This window comes from Anthonomus grandis, chromosome 12 (assembly GCF_022605725.1).
Source record: "Anthonomus grandis grandis chromosome 12, icAntGran1.3, whole genome shotgun sequence".
In the NCBI taxonomy this organism is placed as follows: Eukaryota; Metazoa; Arthropoda; class Insecta; order Coleoptera; family Curculionidae; genus Anthonomus; species Anthonomus grandis.
In genome coordinates, this window is record NC_065557.1 from 15688212 (window position 1) to 15713563 (window position 25352).

The window sequence follows — 25352 nt, forward strand, 5'->3', positions numbered from 1 at the left end:
ACAAAATCCAAACGTAGTTCTGGCCTTTTATCGATTTTTTACATCAGTCCGTTTGATGGATTCCCTCCAATACCTTGCTGTGGGAACAGTCATTATTACAAGAAAAGACATGCCAAAAAAATTCATCGAAAAACGAAAAATGTCTAGGGGTGAATGCGAGTTTTTATCAAATCAAACAAACTCTATTGCGATCAAATGGCAAGATACAAAGCAGATTATTTTTTTAAGTAACTGTCATACCCCTGATATGACCTGTGTGAAGAGAAAAGACAAGGCTGGGCAGAGAGTTGATGTACCATGTCCCACTGCTATTGCATACTACAATGAAATCATGGGTGGTGTGGATCTGGCTGATCAGATGAGTGGTGTGTATGACTTTGGCAGAAAATCATGCAAATGGTGGAAAAAAGTATTTTATCGACTTTTGATGATTGCTGTTGTTAACAGCTGGGTAATATATAATGACTTACGTCGTACCCAAAAAAAGATACCCTTATACTTTTACTGGAATTTTTATTTACCTTATCAGAGGATCTAATCGAAGAAGGACAACAGCAAACTTCAGTCAAACTTCGAACAAACAGTTGTGGAAGGCCATCAAAGAGATCAAAAGTAATGAAAAATGTAGGTGATCACCGTCCAATAGAAACATCGAAACGGCAAAAATGTGCTCGTTGCGCTCTTCAGAAAAAAGAACGTAGAACCACTACTATTGTTTTGCGCTTTATCATTCGTCCTTAAATACTTACCTTTGCGGGTTGTCTTTTTGCGAATAAAAAAAAATAAAAATTTTGAAATACAAAAATGTGTTTTTTTGGCCCCTAGGGATATTTATAACCCACCTAAAAATCCCGCTGGGATATATTTGTCCCACAATTTTTTGCTCTCCCTGTATATATATTTTTTATTTTAACTAGTATACATTGTCAAATGATCTCTTAAAATACCATAACTCGCAAAAACATCCTTAAAATCATTAAAAATAAAATTGGGTCCTAAAGGGTTAAGGCTTAAAAATTTTAAGAGGAAGTACAAGACTAATAAAAAACATAATGAACTAATAGTGTAGTAATTTAGATAAAATTTATATATTTTTTATTTTAGTTGAGCTAATAGCTTTATCTAAAATATAATTATAGTGTTTATGTCTGGTTCAGTTCAGTAGCTTTAAGCTAGACTTGCGCCAGACTTAAACTGCATTAAAACAGAAATGAGGTATTGTATGAGCATTTACTCATTATGTAGATTTTTGTTTTAATAAAAGTCATTATTTATTATTTTGTTTATTTATTTGTCTTCCAAAGATTTCAAATAACTTTTCTAATATTTTGAGCAGGCACTGGGCAAAACTTTTATATATTTTAGTAATTTAGAGTAGGTTTTCATTTTATTTACAGTGTTTCACGTAATTTTTTATACCTCACACACACAAGAATTCAAGGTATTTTTTAAATTTTATTCCACGTCTTTATTTTTTATCACTTTTCGCGCCTTTGTGGTATTTTAAATATTTTTTAATATTTTCCCAAGTTTTCTAACAATTTTTAAAACCTTAGTCATCTGACGTATTTTCTTTCAAATATTTTTCGTAGAGTTTTAAAATAATTTTGTTATCTTTCAAGCATTCGAGATAACTTTTATATGCTTTTAAATTTTACATATATTTTATTTTAGTTTCTACAGTAATTTTTTACATTTTCCTGAGATTTTAAATATTTTTTCAAATTATTTCTATGGAATTTTAGGTATTTCTTATTGAACTTATTCAGGGATTAAAACTAATTTTTCATATATTACGGGCTTTTGGACTGATTTTTTATATCTTTAAGATATTCTGCAAAATTTCTTGATTCAGTCTCTAGTTCTGTAGTGGATACAGTTAAGAAAATTAATTTTTAAAATACCTAATCGATGAGTTGGCAATACTAATTTAATTATTTTTATATTTTGAAAGAAAACAATTTGAAAAAAAGATTTAAGCAATCATATATTTTCATAAATATTAGTTTTCTAATAAGTATCATATGGTCTCAAAGCATAATTACTATACAAATCTTTCCAAAAGTTATACATTGCCTTTTTTGGAATGGCATCATGTAAGATTAAGTCCCTTGCAATTTCCAAGTATTGCCAGTTTCCTGGCTGTAGCGTGGGCCAAGTGACGTTCTGTAAAACGGAGTCTTCTTGCGGTGTTGGATTTCTAAAAAGTCGAAAATTAAATAAATGGCACTTAAATTCATATTTGGATATTTACAGAGTTTTGGCAAAATTAGTAAACAATTTAACGAAGTAGTAATGGACATTCACATCATCTTCTGAGAATTTTGTGAAGTCACTGTTATCAGGAAGATCAACACTGAGCCATCTGTTGAATATGTAGTTTTGTTCTTCGCCATGACCCACTGCTCCTGAGCCTAAGAATAACAAAACAGATGACTTAATTCCTTATTACTATTATTGGGCTTCTCACCATTTAAATGTTTTGGGTTATTGCCCATTTTCCCGCTATAAGTAAATTCGTATAAATAAACAGGCACGAAGGGCGCTTGGAGTTCAGCCTGCTTTATTACAGATTTGTCAAAGTCTTGTGTTGAATGATACTAAAACATAAATACAGGTTATTTCTATAGATAGTCTTAGAATAGATTGCAACTCTTATTGACACCACTTCTATTATTACCTGGACTCCTCCTAATTTATTATCTTCCAAATTTGATTCTGGTGAATAAAATTTCTTGATACTGTTTCCAACTTCCAAAAGCGTATCCTGATTAGAGATGTGCATATCAAAAGGAACCAAGTAACTTGTATTGCCATCATAAGCCTTAAGGGTTCTATGGAATGTGCCTTAAAAATATCTTACAATTATTATTTTTATATTTTTAAGAATTGTGTTGTACACGTACGAGTCATCATAAATAAGCTTTCTTCAGCATTAAAGCCGATCAGAAGAGGGACTCGGTTAAATGATCCATTTTCAAAGCTTTCGTATTGATGCTTTGTTAAAAATGGATTTTCATGTTCATGTTCTATAACTGGAGTATAGAAAAATCCCTTAGAAATTTGCATGTCACCAGGATATTCCTAAAAATATTATTACTTATCGTTAGTAAATACTTCATGGCCTTAAAAATTTCATATCGTACCAATTTCTTTGTAAGATTGTAAGAGGCTTCATCAAGCTCCTTTGCCGAAACACTTTGCAAGAAACTTAAGAGCTCTGTAGAGTTTCTATTGGTTTCAAACTCTGGGTTCAATAAAGCAGCAGTTTTATAAGTAATCTCAACTTGGTCTCGTTGAAATGCCCACGGACTTACCGCTGAGCCGCTTTCCTGGATCGCTGCTCTAAATAAGCCTAAAATATACTATTTTAATTCTAGTCATTTTGTTTAATTTTTCATATTCTTACCTTGAGACAAAGGACTAAGTAATTGGTATGACACTGATGCAGCTCCGGCACTTTGTCCAAAAATGGTTACTTTTTCTGGATCACCGCCGAAATATTTAATGTTTTTTTGGACCCACTGTAATGCTAGGATTTGATCTTTTTGTCCTAAATTACCGGGGATTACATCATCACCAGTGGACATATAACCTAGGAAATAAATGAATGAAAAAATGTTCATTGGAACATTTTTTTGGAACAATTGGAACAATTGTGTTTTCTTGAAGATCTTACCAAACGGACCCAGCCGATAATTAATGGCAATCATTATGACTTCGTTTTCCATGAAAAAATGGGGTCCTACACCCCATTCCAGAATGCCTGTTCCTTCGACAAATCCACCACCGTGAATAAAGAACATTACTGGTAGACTAGCATTTGGTGTTGGTTCCTTAATTAAAAATTAGGGTTTCGATAATTTTGCAATGTTATTTTTCAAATCTTTACTTAATAAGCTTTATTTATTACTTACTGTTACTGGTGTATACAGATTTAATAACAGACAATCCTCTGTCTCCATTTCATAATCCTTGGGGACCTGATAGCACATTCCCTTTTCTACAGTGGCGTCAAAAACACCATCCCATGGTTCAACTTCTTTTGGAGGCTATAAAATTCAACTTTTTAAATAATCGTACACAGGATGTTTAAAAGGCAAAGTAAAATATTGATTTTTATTGGTTAAATAATACAATAGTGTACGTCTAATAAAAAATTAACAAAATATAATTTGACAAGTAAATTAACTTATGTAGAAATATTAAGTCAATTTGATAAAGGAACAAAAAAGATGCTGAATAAATAAGAGAAAATGAATTAAGAATAAAACATTTAAATAAAATGATTTTGCCAAGATGTTATTATAGTCATAACTATATTATCAGAAGTGACAAAAAAATTAAGATAAAACATAAAATTAAAATACAAATATAAATAAAGAAATAAAAAATGTAACTTGTATAAAATACAAAAATTAACTTCTCTTATTTCTTAAAATATCTTCAAAAAATTGATTATTGATTAATAACTTCAATAATTTTCAATATTTGATTATAATATTGATAGATTATAATATGAATAAATATTGATTGATAAATTCAATAATTGATTATTGAACTATTGATTAATATGCTTTAAACATAAGTAATTCTTTATGGATTATCGGGCATCTGAAAGAAGTTATTTACCTGAAGACGAAAGGTGTTTTGATTCCTGCTTACTTATCTTAGATTAAATAATTGAGATCAATACCAAGAATATTTTTTTTCATTGGTAGTTTAAATTGGAGTATTACTAGATAGTAAATGTGCTAAGTTACCCTCTCACAATAAGTTTTATTTTTGATCAATTCAAACTTGTTGAAAACATACCATATGTTTTCAATAAGATAATGCGATAAAACCGTAATGATTTTACAGCAGTATGTCATGACTGATGCAGTCAAATGTCCTTGAAAAGGAACAGGAAACCACTGCTGAAGAACAACAAAATAATTTAACCACAGAGCTAAGTAAGACTTGACAGACATTGAGTAAGACTATATACAGCATTGTAAGTAGAAGAATCACCTTAATTTTTTCCAATTTAATTTCCTTTTTATAAATGGGAATGTTTTTAAGAAAAATCTTTGCCCGAAGACTATCTTTACCAGAGCTGTTCTATTTCTTGAAGAGTAATGCTTGCTTTATCTCAGTAATATATTTTGCCATGAAAAAAAACTCCAGCATATTATTGACCCCCGACAAATGGCCAAGTAGATTGATTGAGGTTTCTGAGCTGTCGTAGAGTATTTGCAATACAGTAGAAATTATTTTTGATTTTGAGGCTTCTTTCACGAAGTGGAATATTGCGATCATTTTGAGTGTTAGAAGAGTTGTGTAACCTAGAGGCTCTGTTCATAGGATTCCTAATTTCAATCAATATTTACGTATATTATATAAAGAAATGGATATCATATTTGTTAACAAACATCTTTCAATATTATAATTTAGTTGGTAAATTATAATGTAAAGTACCAACAAAATTGAACCACCGATTTTTTTAAAATTATTTTAGGTTGTCTTTTCTTCACCGATTATGCGATTATTGACAGGTAAACGTGAAGAACTTTTGTCAAATTTGTGACAAATTTGAAACGTAAAGATTTCACTAAGAAATGGTAATAAACATGAACCAATAACCAACCCAGTGTTGTTTGTAAATGAATTTTTTAAATTAAAACAAATGCTTTCAGGGGCGAAACACGTGTTGTCAATTCAAATAAATATTAACCAAACTGATAGTTTTCTTGTAATAAGTATCTTTAAGAAACAAAGCACGTCAACTTTTACCATCTAGTTAGCAATCGCTGATGTTTTTAAAAAAATCGCTGAATATTTTATTTATGATAATTATATGACTAGTCTTTGATAATTCTACGCTACTGCGGTGGATAACTTTTTAACATACCTGCAACCTCAATTTTCCTGTTGGATTTTGTCCATATTTAATACCATAAAATGAGTTAAATGCTACGCCTGTCCTCGTATATTCGGTTTTTCCTTGGATTTTGCCATTTGGCAACTCTACCAATGCATCACCAAACACGGATGATATCTAATAAGATCTCAAAATTAAATTCTCTTTTTCCTTAACAAAGTGTTAAATCCTTACCAGACCAAATAAAATTAAGTTTGAATACTTCATTATTATTAAAATACCTTACAAATAAAACTAATAAAATAACCTTTTAAAATGATATGTTGATGAAGGTTTTTATTAAATATTGAAGGGTCCTTTTGAAGATAAAAGATGTATTAGATTAGATAATTTATAAACACTTCAAAAATATATGTAATACATCATCCGATTATCTAAACTTCTTAACAATTTTGTTTTTTTTACTTAAAAAATATTATAAGGTCACTTTGCGTACATAAATTATGTAAACGTCTTTCGTTAAACCACTTTATGAATTTTTATTTAAAAACTCTTAATATATAAATAAAGCAACATAGATAGCAATATACAAACTCATATATTTTTCAGATTTGCTACTACACTGAGAAACTAACTGATAGGGATACACATTATTTTATTACTACTAAACATAATCAAATAATTATAACGCTTACAAACTTTTTGATTGTATACGGAAATCGATTTTTGCTGGAAAGAGCTTGCAGAGATATTATATAAAACTACGTTAAACAAATGCGTACATACAAAAAATCTACATTTATAGTCTTCCAGCAAAACATATGACAGTATTAAATCTAACTAATAATACTTGACTTAATAAATGAGATTTTTTATTATATATAATTATTTTTAGATCTGCTTAAGCAAAATGGCTAATAATTTCCCAGTGCTAAACTAAGTCGTACAAATGATATATGATTTGGAAAATCTTAGCAGTAATAAATAATAAACTCTTTAAGTGGCAACTTTTCAAAATATCTTGTGCAAAAAATAGGAGAGTGCTTGAAACTTTTTGACAAAAATATAGCTAGCTTTGTTTGACACAATATATTTGGCGACTGGTTATGCTAAAGTGATTTAAATATAGATCGTGCTTGAAACTTCAATGACAAAAATATATTAAGCTCTTGGCACATTGATTTGGCTTAAAACGTTATAGTATTTATTTATTACAAACTGCCTATTGCAAACGAAAAATTATGATTGCTTTTTTTCCCTTAAAAAGTGTTAACTAGTTACACACTTAAATAAGTACATATACTTATAACAATTATTAATTTAAGAGACTTACATAATATTTAATAATATAAGGTTTTGTACATTGAAACATTTGAAAAAGATACAAAGACACAACCCCATAGAAATCTTTATTTTAGAGGTTGAAAAAATACACATTTATTTATATGTCTAGACAAAGGTGTAAATGGAGTGTTAATTATTAATATGTCCCTGTACAGTAATATTAAGTTTGTTTTTAACTTAATAACTTAATATCCTATAATAAAGTTTTTTAAAAACAGGGAAAAAACTAAGTTTTTAATTGAGTCATCAAAAAATGAGTATAATTTTAAAGATTAATAACATCTAGTTGATAATTCTTAAATCCTAAGAGTGATTAGAGGTAAATGGGCGGATATTTAAATTTTATTTACAATAATTAGTTCTAATTATAAAAGTTTTACTTTAAACTGAATCAAGATTGTATATTTAAAGAGATTACTTTTAACCTCCAGTGTTGGCAAGGTGGCACTCCAGAAATTGGATGGAAAGCGAGAGATTTGAAAATTTAGCGATATATTGAGGTTTCTGGGAGACGAATAAAATATTCTTAAGTTTCTGATATTTCGTGTTATATAGAAAGTTTACGTCAATTTTCATATTGTAATTAGGAGAACATCATCTGCGTACCTGTATTTTGCATTTTTCTCATATTTAATTCAATCTAAAATTGTGGAACTTGTTAAAACAGTTATAATATATATAATTAGTAGAATTAAATTACTAGTAAGTTGTTGAAATAATTTTACTCCAGGTACCTTGTATTTTTGATGAAATATTTCAAGAATCCACATAAATTTAAAATAAATATATAGGATACATATATAGGAGGTTCATTTAAGATGATAAGTAGGTCCGAAATGTCAAAATATTTAAATTGTATTTTTCCCCAAGACCTTTGTATCTAAGCAAATTTTCAAAATTCGTCTAGCCATAGTTTTCCCATAACTGAACGTTTCTAGAGAACCACTTGCTATATAGGGCATTTACGCGGAAAGAAAATACGAGTTTTAAAGTACATATAGGGTCAAGAAAAATATAGGATAAAAATTGCATAAAGAAACACAAATGTCCCTCTTGTCGTGCTTGGGATAAAGTACCTGTATCGCCAGTTTCCCAACAAATTTATTGATCATGTTTAGTGTTATTCAATAGTATTGTGTAGACCTGAAGCATTAAGTGTTATTTTAGTTTAAATAAATCTAAGAATTCATTTAAATTGAAATAAATTTTAATTGGATACAGTAGGATATTATTAACACTTTCTTTTTTTGGAAATTTGTGCATATATAGTAAGTTTATATAATTCCTATCTAAAAAAAAATTAAAATACTAATTATTCAATCTGTAAGAAAAGAGCATTGTATCCACTTAAGTTATGCCATAAAATGTAATCATCTTTAAAAGTTAAAATAAAGAATTCATCCATAATCAATAATTATTTTTTAGTACCAAATAAATCATATGAATAAATGATCTAAGCAGTGCATAGTCGCCCTAAAAATACACGAAAAAAGTACAGTAAAATAATAAACACTTAACTTATTTTTTCTATTAAAATTCATACTAGGTATGTATTATATCATATCGAACGAAATAAACAGATGCGATATTTTTAGAAAACATTTGTCGAAAGGGTTCAGAAATCAAAATAATCTAATTGTGGAGCACAACTCCTAAAATAGGAGAAGTAAGTAGAAGTAAAGTAAAATAGTTTGCCGTTGATGCAAGATGTTTAAGGGCCTAACGTCTAATCAAACAGAAATACAATCCAAAAACCAGGTAATCTATAGATTATGACAGGTTTTTATTCGTATTGCCTGAATCTTACTCGAGTATCCAGTATTCCAACTTAACCTCAGTTGCATCTAGCCATTTAATAATTCTAGGTAGTCTAACAACATGGTGGGATTAACTTCTTAGCTATTACCAAGGAAAAATGTAATAAAACATATTCCCCATGGGCACATATCGTTCAAATCACTCCTCTATGGCAGATATCAATTTGGCTACCCATAGAGACTCAAGTTCACTAACAGCCGTTAAAAGAATCAATACAAATGTGCTGAAATACGGATACAATATCCTTGCATTAACATGCAATAGAAAATGATAAGCAAATCCTTAAAAAGTTTAATTTTCCATTTGCGATCCGCTGTTTGAGAAGATTTGAGTTTCTCATCCGCTGCTGAGAGGTGTAGTGTATTTAGGCGTAGTAAACGGTGAACAGGCCTCTTTCGCCTCTCGACCCTCTCTATAATCAATGAGAGTCGAACTCTAGTTAGAGGAGCTTTTTTCAACTTGCGTATATATGACTGGCCAATTTCTTTCTTGGGTACCGAAATGCCATGCAAAAAAAATTATAGGTAAAGCTTCAAGTTCAGATAGAACCACAATACTTTACTTAGACCGATTTACCGATTTCCCTATTATACTTGCTGCTGAAAGGAAAAAATGCACTACGTCATACATCTTGCCCGTCTCTACGTTCAGTTTGGGTCAAACTCTAGTTAGTAGAAACGAAAAACGCTATAGTTCCCATATTAACTTGTAATTTTTCTGTAATTGCAAGTTAATATATCGATTTTTGCACCTAAGACCTGAGTAAGCCGGGATACAGGGTTTTTCACCTAAGACTCCGCACGCTAATAACTCCAAAATAAAAATAAATATTTAACTTTTGTAAAAAGTGTAAATGTATGGGGTTAAGTAGATATTTTTAAAGTTTAAAAAATTTGACGCCTGCAAAGAGCGACGTGACTCGTCAAAAAATTATCCGCTTGCAGGGACTTACAAAAGTGCATATATGATTTAAAAACTTTTTTGTTATTTATCCAAACTTATTTACTTTACTCGTTTTTGAGTTATGCCAATTTATAGGAAACATGTCTTCATTGATAAAAAAAATGTGACACTTATTTTTATAAAGATGTCATAAATAATTTTTCGATGCGTCGCGACGTCCAGCTCTTTGCAGGCGTCGAATTTTTTAAACTTGAAGAATATCTACTTGACCTACATTGACCACTTTTTACAGAAATTGCTTTTTGCAGTAATAGCTCTATCGCTGAATGCATGGATCTGAATTTAATTTTTGCCAAAGTATAACATAATTTTATAAATTTAAGTTTAAAAAAGAGTTTAAAAATCTTAATTGGAACAGCAAAAGGAATAATAATAAATAGTGGGATTCTGGGATTGATGTTAAAACATCTTTTAACATCGGTAAAAAATAAACGTATGATCCTTTAGACAATGTAAAACCTTAACCCTTGATTAGAGAAGTAATAATTCCAGGCCCAGAAGATTTAAGCTAAGGAGATTTCTAACAAATAGACTTTGGTGTTATTATTTAATGTGAAGTTTTAAACCTTTTAACTAAAATATAACTCTAACACAAATTTTAGGCTCTATCCATAAAAAACCTCTGTGTTACAAATAAATATTAAATCCCTTTCAAGAATAAAATTTCCCGCGCCCTCTAATACAGAAATAAAATAAATTTATTAGGATACAATACGACATATAAATTATTTTTAGAAAGAACACCTATGTTTTTAAGCATGAAGAAATTTGCTTATTAATTAAATTCAAAAACATTCAACCTCAAGACTAATAATTATTTGTGCCTTAAAACAAAATGTAATTTTGACGTGCTTTTATTACTTAAACTTATAATAGCTATTTACACTATCTTATGATAATAATTAATTTTGCAGCAAAAACTTTTCTTACTTTAAAAATTGACCAGGTCATTTTAAATTTTGGACAAACAATTTGAGCACACGAATTCGATACAGTTCTACAACTAACTTTTGGCTTTTAACAAAATACTAATAATTGATTATCTGGAGATCCTTCTTAAACTCTGACTTTACTTTTCCTTTTCTCTGAGCATATTTGTTAACTCTTTTCGCTTTGTGTCATCATTTACAGCCTCCTTTAGCATTTCCCATAGGGAATCTTTATTTAGTAAAACATATTCTGGATTGCTTTTATTGATTTCTTCATTTTCCACTTTTAGTTTTATTAGTTTATTGGGAATATTATGAATTTGTTCAGTATTAACATGAATTGATGTGGACTTTACTATGTGAGGAGAGTTTGACTTTTGTAAAGGCCTTGTTGTAGTTGATTCAATAGTTTGATGTGTGTAGGTTTCAGTAGTTGAAATAGGTTTAACTCGTTTGCTTGAAGAAACGATATGTGGTTTAGCAGTTGTACTATTTTTCTGAAAACTGGGCGTAACCTTTTTATTTATTTTAGTTATTTTTTCCGGTCTTAAGAGGACTTTTTTTGATTTTCCTTTCACAAAGGATTTTATTGTAAAATTAACTTGTTCCGCTTGAGTTGGAAAAAGTGGTGTAGTATTTTCTACTGTACCAACACTTTGCTGCTTAGAATTATCAACATTAATAGTATAGGTGACCAAATGCAATTTTGTGTTTATTTTTACACTGCTAGGTATAGTGGTAGAAGTAACACCATTTGTATAATATTTTTCCTCACATTCCTCAGGTACTTCCAAGGGAGCCATATTGGGACCATCAATGCCAAACCAAGTAACCATATCGTCACTTGTAACAGAATTTAATAAAGAACTTCGACTTTCATGTGCATGGAAAAATATGTCTGCTGCCAAATCGTCTCTGGCAACTGGATAAATTTTTGCGTAAGCAGGTCGGAGTCCGGATAAAATAAATAAACTTCTGGCAGTGTATTGAACGCAAACTGGACAAGGGGTGGAAATGTTGGCAAACACAAACCAAACATTATTGCCATGGTTTCCGTGCTGCATTTCGGCCATTTCTTGTGGCGGGTTTAATAGTTGCGGAGGGTCGGGCGAAAGTTCGTATCCGGAGAATAGGGTGGTTTCTAGACGAAGAACTGGAGATGGCCGATCACCTTTCCATCTGAAAAATTAAAATGTGAATTAATTTATATTTGCTAGTCAAGTGAAAAGTTTAGTTTTGGAGTTTTTTTTTTAGGACAACGCCCCGTGGTAAACAGATTTTCATTTTTATTGAAAACATAAGTAAAATGTCTTTTCAGCTTCAGATATAATTAAGCTCAATTAAACCTGCTCATCTATAGAAGACTTATAATCTTTTCATAAGAAGTTAGTTTGGGCACGATCAGGTCTTATACATATGTTAGTAATTGAAAATCTCTTAGAGTCGAATAAAAACCTTGATAATGGATATTAGATATTTAATATATATACCCACCTTTTTTTGATCTAACAAAGTCTTTTGATTAAATATCTATGAGCATCATTATAACAGTATATCATTTGTGCAGTCCTACTTGCATGATAAGATCCAATACGTTTCTTACTGTGGTGATTTATCTAATTGACAGTCTTAGTGATTTAAAGTACTCGAGGGGTTTCTACTAAGATTATGTCTGAATATGTGACTAACCTTCCTTGTTTTATTCATGTATGCAGAACTTCAATAGCAGGACTGCTGTCGTCTAAAGTGAGATTGCTGATTTTATCCAGTATGTTCATTCTTCTTTACATATATTCCTTTAGTAACTCAGATAAAAAACAAATGAATATAGATCAAGCTTAATAAAATTTGGAAGAAAATAAATAAGAGTTGAAACATATTACATTTTAAATATTAGTTTTGCGCAAAAACGATTCAGATATATGAAAAAACATCTAAGAAAAAAAAAGCATTGGGGTTAGCTTATACGAATTATTTAGAGGTTAACTGTTCACATAAAAGTCTAATAAACCTTTTTTGTCTACCACTTTTGCAGACAAAGATGTATCTTGGAAGTAAAAATGCATGAAAAAGAACAGCAATTTGAGTTCAGATTTTGTATGCTAAAAGTAACCTTGATATCTGAGAAACAAAATACTGGAAAAACATCTTCGAGATTTATCAATAATTTAATAAAAACTTTATTTATAACTTGAAAAAACTAAACTCCTGTTCTGTTTAATAACAATAAACTTCCTAAATAATATGTTCAATGTGACCCCTATTAACATTCATACAGTGATAAAATCGATTTTCCATTTCTTTTTTTACATTCTATAACACATTCTCACCTATCCTTTCACACTCTGTGGAAATCCGCTCTTGCAAATCTTGAAGAGAAGCCCGTTTTATAATAAACTAATTTTAAATGACTCCAAAGGAAATAATCGAGAAAGGAAAGATCCAGGATCTGTCAGTCCATTCGATAGGTCTCCTACATTCAATCCAGCTATCCGTAACCTTTTCATTTAAAAATCGTTGAACTTTCTCGAAATAATATTTTCTTGGAACAGAGCTAATTACCAGTCAGGTTGCCTGGTAAAAAATTAGCCCGATTCAGTTCTTGCCCAACATACCACCCCATACATTAATTTTTTCTGGATATTGACTGTAGGTCACAATTGTATCGATTAACCCATTAATGTAAAAAAAGGAGCATTTATCCGAAAAACAAACATAGCACAGAAAAAGTAAATTTGCAATAAATCTTTCACTCATATCTTCGATTTATTGATGATATCGGTCATAATTATCGTAATTTAGTTCGTGGAGTAATTTTATTTTGTAAGGAAAAAATTTCTAAGATTTTAAAATCCTTCTTACACTTGTTCGAGAGACAGCGAAAACTTTAGATAATTGCCTGGTACTTAAGGTTTTATTCATATTATGTGCCCCAATACAGCAACTTGTGTGTGTTTATCGTTGACCACTTGAATTGGATTGTGCTTATGGTTTTGCACTGTCCCAGTGTCCAAAAACTTATTCAATAATTGTCTGACATAGGTATGCGAGACATTTTTATTTTGGTACCTTGCATTATTTTGGTTATTTTAATTGAATCTTATCTAATTTTTATATTTTTTAAAAAGACCTTTTAGTTTCTTCTTTGTTTTAATTTTGACAAGCTGTCACACTACGAGAATTAAAAACAGCTGCTATAAACTTGGGGAATATATTCAGAATAAAAAGTTTTTTAAGATAAGGTGCAGCTCGATCCTTATCCCTGTTTAATACTTTAGGTTTGACAGTAACTGCTTTGATAGTATGCGTTTGGGGGATTAAAAACGTTAAATTAATTTATTCCCTTGGTAGCAAAAATTATAATCAACAAGTCATTACAGGAAAATTTTGACAAGCTGTCACATGCGAAAAAAAACAGACGTTTTAAACTGGGGTGGAGTTTTGACATGAAATTTTGAAATCTTTTGAGTAAAAGTTTTCATTATATAGACATACCCCTGTTTCTCTCATGGTAGATGATGCATTGAATGAGTTTTATGACTTGTAAAATATGTATCTCGCGAATAGTAATTCTTGCGATAAATGGGTTTTTACTCTAGTTGCTTGTAGCTGCTGATATTAATGTAAATGCGACAAAAAGTTTGTTACTAGAAAAAAGGCTTGAAATATTGTGAATAATAAATATTCTGCTCTAACGTGTGCTTTTATGCAGTTTCTATAAAAACAAAATCAGCATAACAAGCATATAAAGTAATAAAAAAAAACCTATCTATAGGATGTACCTAATAATAACGAACAAGCTTGCTGGCTCAGTTAAAAAATCTAATTTATGAAATATTACGTAAGATTACCGTAGTTTCAAACTAATATATCTGCAAAACTGGGTAAAATGGGAATTAGTTGGATAAGACAAAGCTAGGCTCAAGGTCAAGCGCTCGTGGACAAGCGTTTCAATAACTTTATCATCATGGCAGCAACATTTTGTCACCAGTATGAGTTTGCAGCATATCTTTTCTCAAACTCAGAAGGTTAAAGTGAGTAGCTCATGCGAGCTCAGCTTCTTAGACGGAAAGGGTAAAATTGTGTAAACTCATTCCATTAGCTGCAATATTTTGCAACAATTCTCGGCTTACACCAACGATTTTTAGACTATTTGTATATTAATCTTGCATACTGCAAAATCTTAAGCTCTTCGCAAATTATGAAATTCGGACGATTTTTTTGCGACCAGAAATAATTGTAAAAAAATTGCTATCGATTTGAGTTTTCAGCAAACGAGTTTCCCATTCAGCGAGTAAAACCTTATCCTTTTTTATTACTGAGATATGTATCACGGACTATTAGATTATCAGCTGCCAGATACTCCAATCCATAAAAAGTAATAATCAATATATTGGAAGAGTTCTAAAATAGATGTAAGCGTCCTAAAAATACGGATAATAGCTCGTCCGAAAATATGTTTGGAATAGTCTCCCAGAAAAAATCCCATGGATATGCTGATTTGAATAATTCTTTTCCACAATTAAAAAAAGTCTACTTAATAAGTTCAAAAAGCTCTAAAATACATATCAGCAATCTAAAAATGTAGTACCAGAAAAATGGATATGTTCATAAAAAATAGCTTCAAGCAAGTTACAAATAATTAATGCTAAAAAAACAAGGTTTTACGTTTTTTATGAAAATTTTGATATTTTTTTAAATTTTTGATAAAAGTTGAAAAATTATTACAAAACAAAAAAAAATTTTAAACTTTTATGATGTTATTTTCTTAAGTAAATATGCAAGAACGGTTCCACGAAGTAAAAGAGTTTTCCGCTAAATATTTAAATAAATTAAGATTTTTAAATTTACCATGATAATGCAAATTCGAGAAAATTTTATTAAAATCCATTGCCTAATTTGTTGACAAATAAACTTTAAGTAAAGTTTTCAACGCGGTACATCTTAATTTTTTAAGACCTTAAAAAATTATTTAGTACTCGGCTTCGACGTCGCGCGAAGGCCAATTTTAGGCGTTTAATTAAAATTATAAATACTGCAGGTAAAATTTCACCAAGAGAGTTTTTTATCGGGCATTTTCTGCTCTTCAAGGATCTTTTTTTTTAATTTCTTAAATTTGTTAGTTTACCAGATATCGGCGAAAAATAAAACAGGTTGTATTTTAAATTTTTAATTGTTTTAATTTTTTTGTAATTTTGTACGAATATATCCATTTTTCTGGTACAATGCTTTAGATATTGGTGACAGAGTATCGCAGGTTTTGGACTTTAAATAAAACTGATTTTATTTTAGAAGAATTGTGAACGTTTTGGCGCCTTTATTTACGCCATCTTATGTAATTTCGATTTTCTTCATTCATGCTCAAAGAATGGATACCAATCTTCAGAGGTTAACCAGATTTTTAGTGGATAAGGGTATTAGTATATATGACGTTATATTATCCGGAATTTCACAAAGAACATATAAGAATAATTAAGAATTTACTTAAGCAAGACTAATGCAACACAATTGTCCTACTTTCATTGTAAATAGATTTTTTTTTAAATTTGTTTCTGTACATCAAAAGACTTTCTGAAAGTATAGGAATTACTATGATGAAAAAAGCACTCAAAGTTAAATATGAATTTAAAGTACAAAATTAATAAGCTCTATTTTTACTAAATTAAAAGATCCTATCGCTAAAAAGCTATCTTCTAATTTAATTTACGAGGTTCGCTGTTGTAACTGTGGTAAGATTTATATTGGACAAACTTTTGATGTATTGTCTACATCAAAAGCAAAATGAGTCAGCATAAGCATGATTGCAATATCATCAATAAAGACAAAAAGGAGCATACGTCTTTGGCGTAGCAATATTTTTCATTGGCTCACAATTTTTATTTTTCTAATGTTATAATGTCGTATAGGAAAGAAACTTTTTTCAAGCGAAATGTCTCTGAAATGTTATACATTCATATTAACGACACAGTAAATTGTAAAAGAGACACCAAAACCTTAGTATCTAATATAATCAGTTACTGTATATCTATAAATATGACATTAAATTACCAGTGTAAGGACATAATTCTTATATTACATAATAATTACACAATCTACTATCTTAAAGAATCTCGCTAAAAACATTTCGTCAGTTATTGGTATACATCGATGGATTTCAACTGCAGTCGCCGTTAAGTGTATTTACGAGCTGTTTTGTTTTGCCTCTTGATTGACGGAAACAAAGAAAATACAAAGTCACGGTCTCACAACATATAATCACAGACTACACTACTAAACCATACACAAACTTCACACTACATACTATGTCATTTCACACTACATAGTACTTCATACTACACTATAAAATTTGTGTATGGCTTCTAAAGGCCTGATGATGCTCTAGCTAGAACGAAACACATATAGCCTGTGATTATATGTTGTGAGACCATGACTTTGTGTTTTCTTTGTTTTCGTCAATTTTGTATGTTGGTCTCTTTAAGAAGAATGGATAAGATTTTTGTATTTGTCTGAATTGTGGTATTTTTTAAATTTATTAACGTAGATGTAAAGCACACCAAGGGCAGATTTTCAAACAGAAATAGGTATTCACATCTTAACACTATTCTTCGCTGTACATATTCCGGATTAAAATACATGCTTTCTCCTCTTTTATTTTAAGTTAAAATCTATATAAATATGATGTAGATATAACATAGACCTGAAGAAAAAACGTAATTAAGGTAACATCATAAAGAAAATAAAGCTGCCTGTCGTATAGTATTTTTATTTAATGATCTACTTAACTTATGTATTCATTTATTTTTTTATTCAATTGTAAACTGTAGTGTCATTTCAAGGCCTAAAGATGGTTTAATTAAAGGCCGGCATTTCTGCCGAAATAAAATCACTTTAAGTGCTAAACCTGCGACACTTGCTTTCTTTCACACCTAAGGACGTTAAACTTCATTAAGTTCTACACATTATTCCAGATGAGTTCACGTACGTATTGCTTACATCTATTTTAGAGCTTTTTTTAACTTTTCAACTTATTGACTAGACTCAAGTCTCAAATTATATTTTTTTATTGTAACAAAACAAAATTATTCAAATCAAATATTGGTTTCTGTCAAGTTGGACCTCTGTAGCACTAATGCCCGGATTACACGAGGCTACTTTTTCAAGCTAGGATAGCAAGCTAGATATCCCGGTGTCCTAGCCTGAGTTACTGTCTTGGTTTGGCGCATGCTGGAACGCTTTACACATGGCTAGGAAATTTTAAGCCATTAACTAGTACTATTGCGAGATCAATAGAGCAACAAATTCACTGAAAATGGTAAATATTTCTAAAAAAAAATAATGTTCGATTGAAACAGTTACTTCGAAAACTGTGTCAAATTGCATTGGATGAATTAACAGAAGTTTTATTGGAAAAACGCGTTTGGACAAGACCATGGATTTTAAAAAGGAATGAACGTGGATCATCCGCACTGGTTTTAGAAGAACTTTGCAATGAAGACTTAAAAGAGTATATCAGTATTTTACGAATGGTGCTAGATGTGTTTGATATTCTGTTGAATCTTGTGATGACAAAAATTCAACGACAGCATGCTATTATGAGAGACGCTTTACCAGCAAGAGTAAAGTTGGAGATCACTTTAGATTTTCTTTCATTCGGCATTCGTTAAAGAAGACTGTGTCACTTTTATCGGGTTTCAAGGTGTTCCATATCTAAATTCATACCCGAGGTATGTGAAGAAATCCTCAAAGCATTGAAAGAAAACATAAAGGTTAGTACTAATAATAACTTTATATTTGTATTTATCATAATATTACAAATACCTAAGGTAATAAAAAAATTATGCATTGCGTAATGCTATAGCAATAGGATTCTCATTGTCCTGGTGTAAAAAAACTAAATGAATCTCGTCGATTGGATTTTGTCGTTGATAATTATTAGCTTCATTTTCTGTAATTATTGACAAATCCGACTCTCCTGATGTAAGTGGTAATGGTACAGTATTAATTTTTGTGTATGAATTTGAAGAGCAATGACTACTAGGTGTCTGGTATGTAAATGTTGTGTTTATGCAGTTTAGATCTTCCATGCGAGACTGAGATAATATGGCATTGATTTTGTCCCGAGCCATAATAGCTCGTGCAGTAAATAACATTTTCAGTTGGCTACTCACAAAAGTTCCAAAAATATCATGCTCATTTTGTTGTGCTGTAGAATGCTCACCCGTATGTGTACTATTTAAATTATCCTTTATCGACTTTATTTCCTTAACCAAAAATGCCACTTCTGCAATTTTTCTCTTTTTTGGAGCTGACATTTTATAATTTGTTATCTTCTATGCTGTTATCTATCTAGGCTGTTATCTTGCTCTTCATCTATTGTTGATTCTTGACTGTCCTATAACAACAAAAAAAAACACTTTAGTAATAATTATTATAATAAATAGGTATATTATTATTTTTTGCAGATACCAAATAATGCTGATGAATCGGCGGAAATAGAAAATGAATTTAAAAAGAGATGGAACTTCCCTTTGTGCTATGGTGCCATTGATGGAAAACATATTCACATAATTGCTCCTGGTAATAGTGGAAGTATGTACTTCAATTATAAAAAAGTGTTCAGTATTGTTCTTATGGTGTTAGTAGATGATGACTATTGCTTTCGTTATGTTGATGTTGGGGCTTGTGGAATGGCATCAGATGTAAGTGTATTTAAAAATTTCTCCATATATAATAAACTAGAGAATAATCTTTTACCAGAGAGTGGAGTGATTGTTGCGGATGCCGCATTTCCATTAAAAACCTATATTATGAAACCTTACCCTGGTGACAATTTAACACTGGAAGAGAAGCTTACAACTTCCGACTATCCAGAGCGAGACGAATAGTAGAAAATGTCTTTGGTATATTGGTAAGCCGATTTCGTGTATTCCAGAAACCAATTATTGCAACCAATGAAGAAACAGTGGACAAAATTGTATTGGCAGCATATGCTTTACACAATTGGTTGAGAAAAGAAAATCGAAATTATTTAATCAGCAGTGATGTCGACCGGGAAAATATTGATGCAAAAAATACCTCCCATGGCTCTTGGAAAACAGAAACTGCAGGATTTGAAGGCTTATGTCAACAAGGGAGTAATCATTCTTCGATGTCAGCAATAGCGAGAAGAGAGACTTCTAAAACCTACTTTAACAATGATGGTGCGGTGCCTTGGCCAAAAAATGATTTCTTGACTGTTTATTTATGTGCGCGCCGCAGAGAAAACGCGCTGCTTTTCAAAATTTCCCTGTGTATTGACACCCATTATCTTTATTATAAATAAATAAATAATGCAATCTTACTTACCATTGTTTTTCTTTTCATTGGTACACATTTAATAAAACTGTGCATTTCATCGAACCAGTTTAATTTTCACTTATACTCGTCCTTAGGACCTGCTCCAGACCTGGTTGATTTTTCCATTTTTGACAGTTCCTGACAGTAAGTGGCTCGTAAATTTTTTATCATAATTTTTATGTCTTTGATAGACATTTCTATGCCGAGTTCTAATAATTTACCACTTTTTTTTTGTAGTGCTGAATCACGAATAGACTTATCTTTATATGATGGAATAGTGGCGTTCCACAGACATTCTTCCTCACGATATATTTGTACAAACTTTAAATTAATCTCGGCACTTAATTTTGGCATGTTAGTTTTAGAAGCACGCGGTTATCTATTTAAAAAATAAAGCAGGTCGACACTACGCACTTGCCGTTCGAAAACACTAGCTTTGTCGGCCAGACGAGGGTGGTACAGAAGCCAAGATGTAAAACCACTAGAGGAAGACGCTAGTAGCTTAATAAAATAGAACTCCATGCTATTAAACTATCCTAGCTTAAGATATTAGCTTACTGTCTTTCTTACTAACTTACTAGCCTACACGCGAAACTAGTTCTGTATACATGAAGCTAGTAATACTAGCTTGCTAGCTTAAAAGCGATAGCTTGCTATCCTAGCTTGAAAAACTAGCCTCGTGTAATCAAGGCTTAAAGAATCTTATTTGAAAATTAAATTTAGGCTAGATAAAAAAGTATTTTTTTTTCATATACAAGAAGTATGTATTTCTATGTCTACTTACTTAAAACAGGTCTGAATTTTCACGTTAGGTAGTTTTCCTTCGATTTCATCTATAGAGCTTTTGTCTGGCAGAATTTCTTCCAGTATTTTAGCATGTATATCCAATAACGCTGTTTGTTCTTTTGAGGCGTAGGTGGAAAATAGAGTACGACCCTAAAATTTTAAATATCTACAGGGAAATGCCTATAGTTATGACTAAATATAAGTGAGTAAAGGTAATAAAAAAAAGTAAGGATGGCTTTTTGTCACACGCTTATGTTTAAGGCAAGGTAAGCAAATACAAAAAATAATATAAACTAACTGTGCTCCTTATTAGTTTGATTTAATTTCGAGGTTGCTTTGCCTCGAAGAAGTCAAAAATCAGAAACACATATCGACAAGTACCATTACTATTATTTTCTACGTTCCTTAACTACGTATCACTTTGGAATTATCTCCTTAATTAAAAAACAAAGCATTTTATATTATTCGAACTTACGTAATTTGCAAATTTATTGAAGTGAAATATAACTTATTCCAATCCTCATAATTTAAGCGGGATCGTAATAAGTAACTTACAACAGAACTTTTAAACCAAGAATTGTAATTTTCTCCACAGTTTTAAAACTTATATTACAAAAGCAGCATCAAAAGCCAAACTTAAATAAATTTGAAGTTTAAACGAGTTAAAATAACATTAGGCAAGTTTAAGACAATACCTGGATAGTAGCGCAACCTGCTCCTGTTGCATATACAAAAACTTTGGTGGGCAAACTTGGTAAGTATAAAGTTTGTAGAGGCCGGTCTTTATTAAGATTGAGTGTTTCGGTTAGCTCCATACCTGACGTAGCCAAAGATATCGTCATAGATCTGGATAAAATATTAATATTAATCTATACCTCACAATTATTTAAAATCTTTTATTACCTGTGTTTATCGTTAGCTATAGCATTATATTCCCTAAAGGATTTAACAGCAGGATAAAGTAACTCATAGTGATTATCCAGCATATGAGATCGATAAAACAGAAATCGTGCCACACTTTGGGCAGTTTTTAAGTCTCCTATAAGGCAAAATGTCGATAAAGCGTATAAAGATGCTCGGTACTCCTCAACAGTTGCTGAATAAAATACAAATATTTAAAAATGTAAACAAATATTACAATTTATACGTACACAAAATTGGTACTTTGAAACTTTTATCGTTGCCAGTTTCATAAAGCCAATCAGCAGCGTCTCTTTTAGGCATGAAATGGGGCCATCCGAACTCTCCATCTTCTGTTGTAGAGGCATTTCGGAGTTTTTCTATGGCCCAGGCTGCTGTGGCACTCCGGACCTACGGAATTGGATAGACTTAAAATATTGAGGCATATGTAAATTTATTTATTTATTACAACTTTCGTTTCTTTGTTACACCTTTTCCATAATAAATCTTTTCTATAAAACTTTTAAGGAAAATAGCAATAACAATAACTTTGAAGCATCCCAATTAAAAATAGTATTTCTAGTTATATTTATATTTAAAATAATCAAAAAAGAATTATTAAAACAAAGAGGTGCTTAAATAAGGGTAGTGATAGGGTGAAAAGGCCAATCATACTCATTAAAGATTCTTTGGGTTTGAGTTAACGGACAGCTGGGATAGACAGGTTTGTAAATTGTAATTTATTGAACTAGTAGTAATACTAAACAAATATTTCTCCATTGTTTTTTGATAGACATTATTAAAAGGAAAATCCAATATTCGCACCATCCTAGTAATATTTTAAAGATCGAAATACAAATATGCAAACCGTATTCTATCCGGAAACCTAAAGAGTCCAATCGAAGTACGCATAACCACAAATTACTCTAACTCAGATATGACCCATATATATATCGTGTTTCTACTACCAGAGCATCCCATATTTTGATCTCATATCTTATGTTACGTACGAGAATTAAATTATATTAGCATTCCCGTACCTCCCATTTTTCTTGGTTCTGCTTGTCGAGGATTTTGGGTGATGGCACCTGTGATTGATCATCACAAATTTCTCGATCCACCGTCGCTAGATCAGGCTGTCTTGACTTTAAGTCTATTGTTCCGAATGTCTGAGAGAAGATCGGAAAGAGTTTTTAGCGCTAATCTGATGTCCGGCATATAGCTTGGTTTTAAGAATCAGTTTGACTTGACTGTACGACGTTTCTTTAACTTTCTTCTTGACTTCTGTCTGATTGATGGTGAGTTACTGCTAAATACTTGTAGATTTCGGTTTCGTTTAGTAGTGCAAACAGTGAGTCGTCCATTGTGCCATGTTTTCTCCCTATTGTAATTGTCCTTGTTTGGAAAAAAACGTACTTGCATTTTTCTGCCCCAAATTCCACGCGGATATAGTTTCAAAATGCTTTAACGACTTCCAGCATTGACTGTATAAAAAATGCTTTATTTTTTCTGAATTGTTTGGTGAGATTTTACCCGGATGCGCTGTTTTTTTTAGATTTACCTTAGTGGGTTTAGCACTAGAAAAAACAGAAGTGGAGACAGGCTCTCTCCTTAAAAGGTTTCTCTGGATATTCTTATTGTATTTGTGCTGTATTTTGTTCCATGCAGTTCCGTCAAAGTAGTCACCGGTCATTTTTACGTTGATAAGTAAAAGGGTAAGTTTTGTATTCTTTCTTAAATAATATTATTGTTGATTCTTTAATAAGTATTACTGTTGTATTCCCTCTTATCGGAACCAAATACCTACATATAAAATGGATTAAGCTCTGGGGGAGACCTTTCGAAGTAATCATGTCCTGGTAACGATCTGCGGTGTTGAATACCAAAAATTTCAATCAACAATCCGAGCTGTAGATAGTAGCACCGCTACCTGTAACTCTCTATAGATATGCTGGCTAAGTCCTAGATCTTTAATGTTATCAGATTTTTTGGTATAATTCTTGTAGTTAACAATATGATTGCTACAGTCCAAACATTCGCTATACTCCATTCTAGGTGTAGACGAACTCTTTATTCGAACTTTTCTCTGCATATTTTTGAAGCAGATTGTTTGTATTTGGGATAGCTTTCTCTAACAACGTGATGTTCTTATCAGTTATGTCCACTAACACTATGTCAGGTTTATTATTCGTAACTGTTTGACCGATCAAGATGATGCAATCTCTTGATAGTTATCTAGATCTAGATTTCTAGTTATCAATTTCTAAAATTGTTTCCGGGACTATATTATGGATCAATCAGTAGGTGCAAATATCTTATATTCTCCTATTATATGCTGGATAGTTTTAGAGCTTTGGCATCCGTATCTACATCTATCATCAGTTACACTCGCATCTTTTGCTATAAATTTTAAACAGTTACGAGCAAGAATTACTTGATCTTGTATAGCTAATAGTGAACCCTCTGTTTCAAAAAATATTTAACTCAAGACCAGCCAATAGTTTGACGAGGGTTTGTCAACATATTCTTGCTTTATCTCTATATTTGTATGCATGTATTGCATGTGTTGCATGTGTAGGAATTTTTGTTTCCAGGTCTGTATTTTTCCAGCTGTTATTTAATGATATATTTGAATATTATTTTCTTTTAACCTTAGTGGAGTCAACAACTTGACATGTGGCTGCGTGTAGAGGAGATTTTCAAAAGCTTTTTTTAAAAATAATTTCTTAGTATAGTAGCTTGTTAGTCTGGTTCTTTCCCTAAGTCTTTTCCACCCTCATATCGAGGAAGCATGGTCCTTTCGACACTTCTTGGCTGGTGATTTTTGGGCTTAGAAAGCAGTGTCCTAATGTTCCTTTAATAAATAATTATATCCCAGCACTGATAAGACATATCTGTTATTAGTCTTAGACAGGTTTTTACTATCGAATTCACTTTTTAAAAGTTGTTTTAGTCTGTTATCAAATTCCGATGTTATTTCTTCTTTCATTATTCGTTGGTCTATTCTTTATGCTTGCCTTATTCCCAATTATGTGTAGATATTTTCTGCTTGTATTGATTCAATCGTTTTCTCATTTTCTATTTCAAAGTATTTCTGGTATACCTCTCTTTTTTGAATGTTGGACACTTATTCAACCGAAAATACATTCTTATATCAGAACTCATCTACATTTACGCATAATTGCTATACTACAATGTACTACAATTCCTAGTAACTAATTAAATTTATCACAAGTCGATGGTTGGTGTGTACCAAGAGTTTTAGATCGTCCATATTGAGTAAGTGGTTAATTTTAATTTCCTCGGTTTTATTGTTTTTGAGCAAAAATCTATAATTGGCGGACTTTAATCTTGTTGACAAAGTGTTCATTAGCAGGCAGACCTATAGTGGACTCAGTGCGTCTCCTTGAAAT

General features: G+C 31.1%; 2 protein-coding genes across 3 annotated transcripts in view; both read right to left on the reverse strand.

The window, feature by feature from the left end:
• Window positions 1-1969: 1969 nt before the first annotated feature.
• On the reverse strand, window positions 1970-6238 carry LOC126743145 (venom carboxylesterase-6-like). The gene is made up of 11 exons (XM_050450117.1): window positions 6098-6238; window positions 5894-6040; window positions 3918-4052; window positions 3680-3836; window positions 3410-3595; window positions 3147-3355; window positions 2907-3084; window positions 2681-2847; window positions 2471-2600; window positions 2255-2414; window positions 1970-2200 (listed from the first exon to the last, which is right to left on the reverse strand). The coding sequence occupies exons 1-11, from the start codon at window positions 6128-6130 to the stop codon at window positions 2011-2013; spliced, it is 1692 nt and encodes a 563-aa protein (XP_050306074.1). The 5' UTR covers window positions 6131-6238; the 3' UTR covers window positions 1970-2010.
• Window positions 6239-10786: 4548 nt separating this feature from the next.
• Window positions 10787-25352, reverse strand: part of LOC126742764 (C3 and PZP-like alpha-2-macroglobulin domain-containing protein 8) — a 334454-nt gene continuing 319888 nt past the window's right edge. For both annotated transcript variants that reach the window (XM_050449553.1, XM_050449554.1), the window contains exons 23-27: window positions 22191-22350; window positions 21943-22135; window positions 21735-21885; window positions 21038-21189; window positions 10787-12096 (exon numbers count right to left, since the gene is read on the reverse strand). In XM_050449553.1, the coding sequence (XP_050305510.1) occupies window positions 11058-12096; window positions 21038-21189; window positions 21735-21885; window positions 21943-22135; window positions 22191-22350 (1695 nt within the window). In that variant the 3' untranslated portion in view covers window positions 10787-11057. The remainder of the gene's footprint in view (window positions 12097-21037; window positions 21190-21734; window positions 21886-21942; window positions 22136-22190; window positions 22351-25352) is intronic.

What these genes read in the sequence shown, in the direction of transcription:
- LOC126743145 (XM_050450117.1), bottom strand. Translation starts at nt 6,130, where the DNA reads ATGAAGTATTCAAACTTAATTTTATTTGGTCTG. An exon ending in ACTTAATTTTATTTGGTCTG is followed by an intron (nt 6,041 to 6,097) that starts GTAAGGATTTAA and finishes AGATCTTATTAG; the next exon opens with ATATCATCCGTGTTTGGTGA. An exon ending in ACTAATTTTGCCAAAACTCT is followed by an intron (nt 2,201 to 2,254) that starts GTAAATATCCAA and finishes TCGACTTTTTAG; the next exon opens with AAATCCAACACCGCAAGAAG.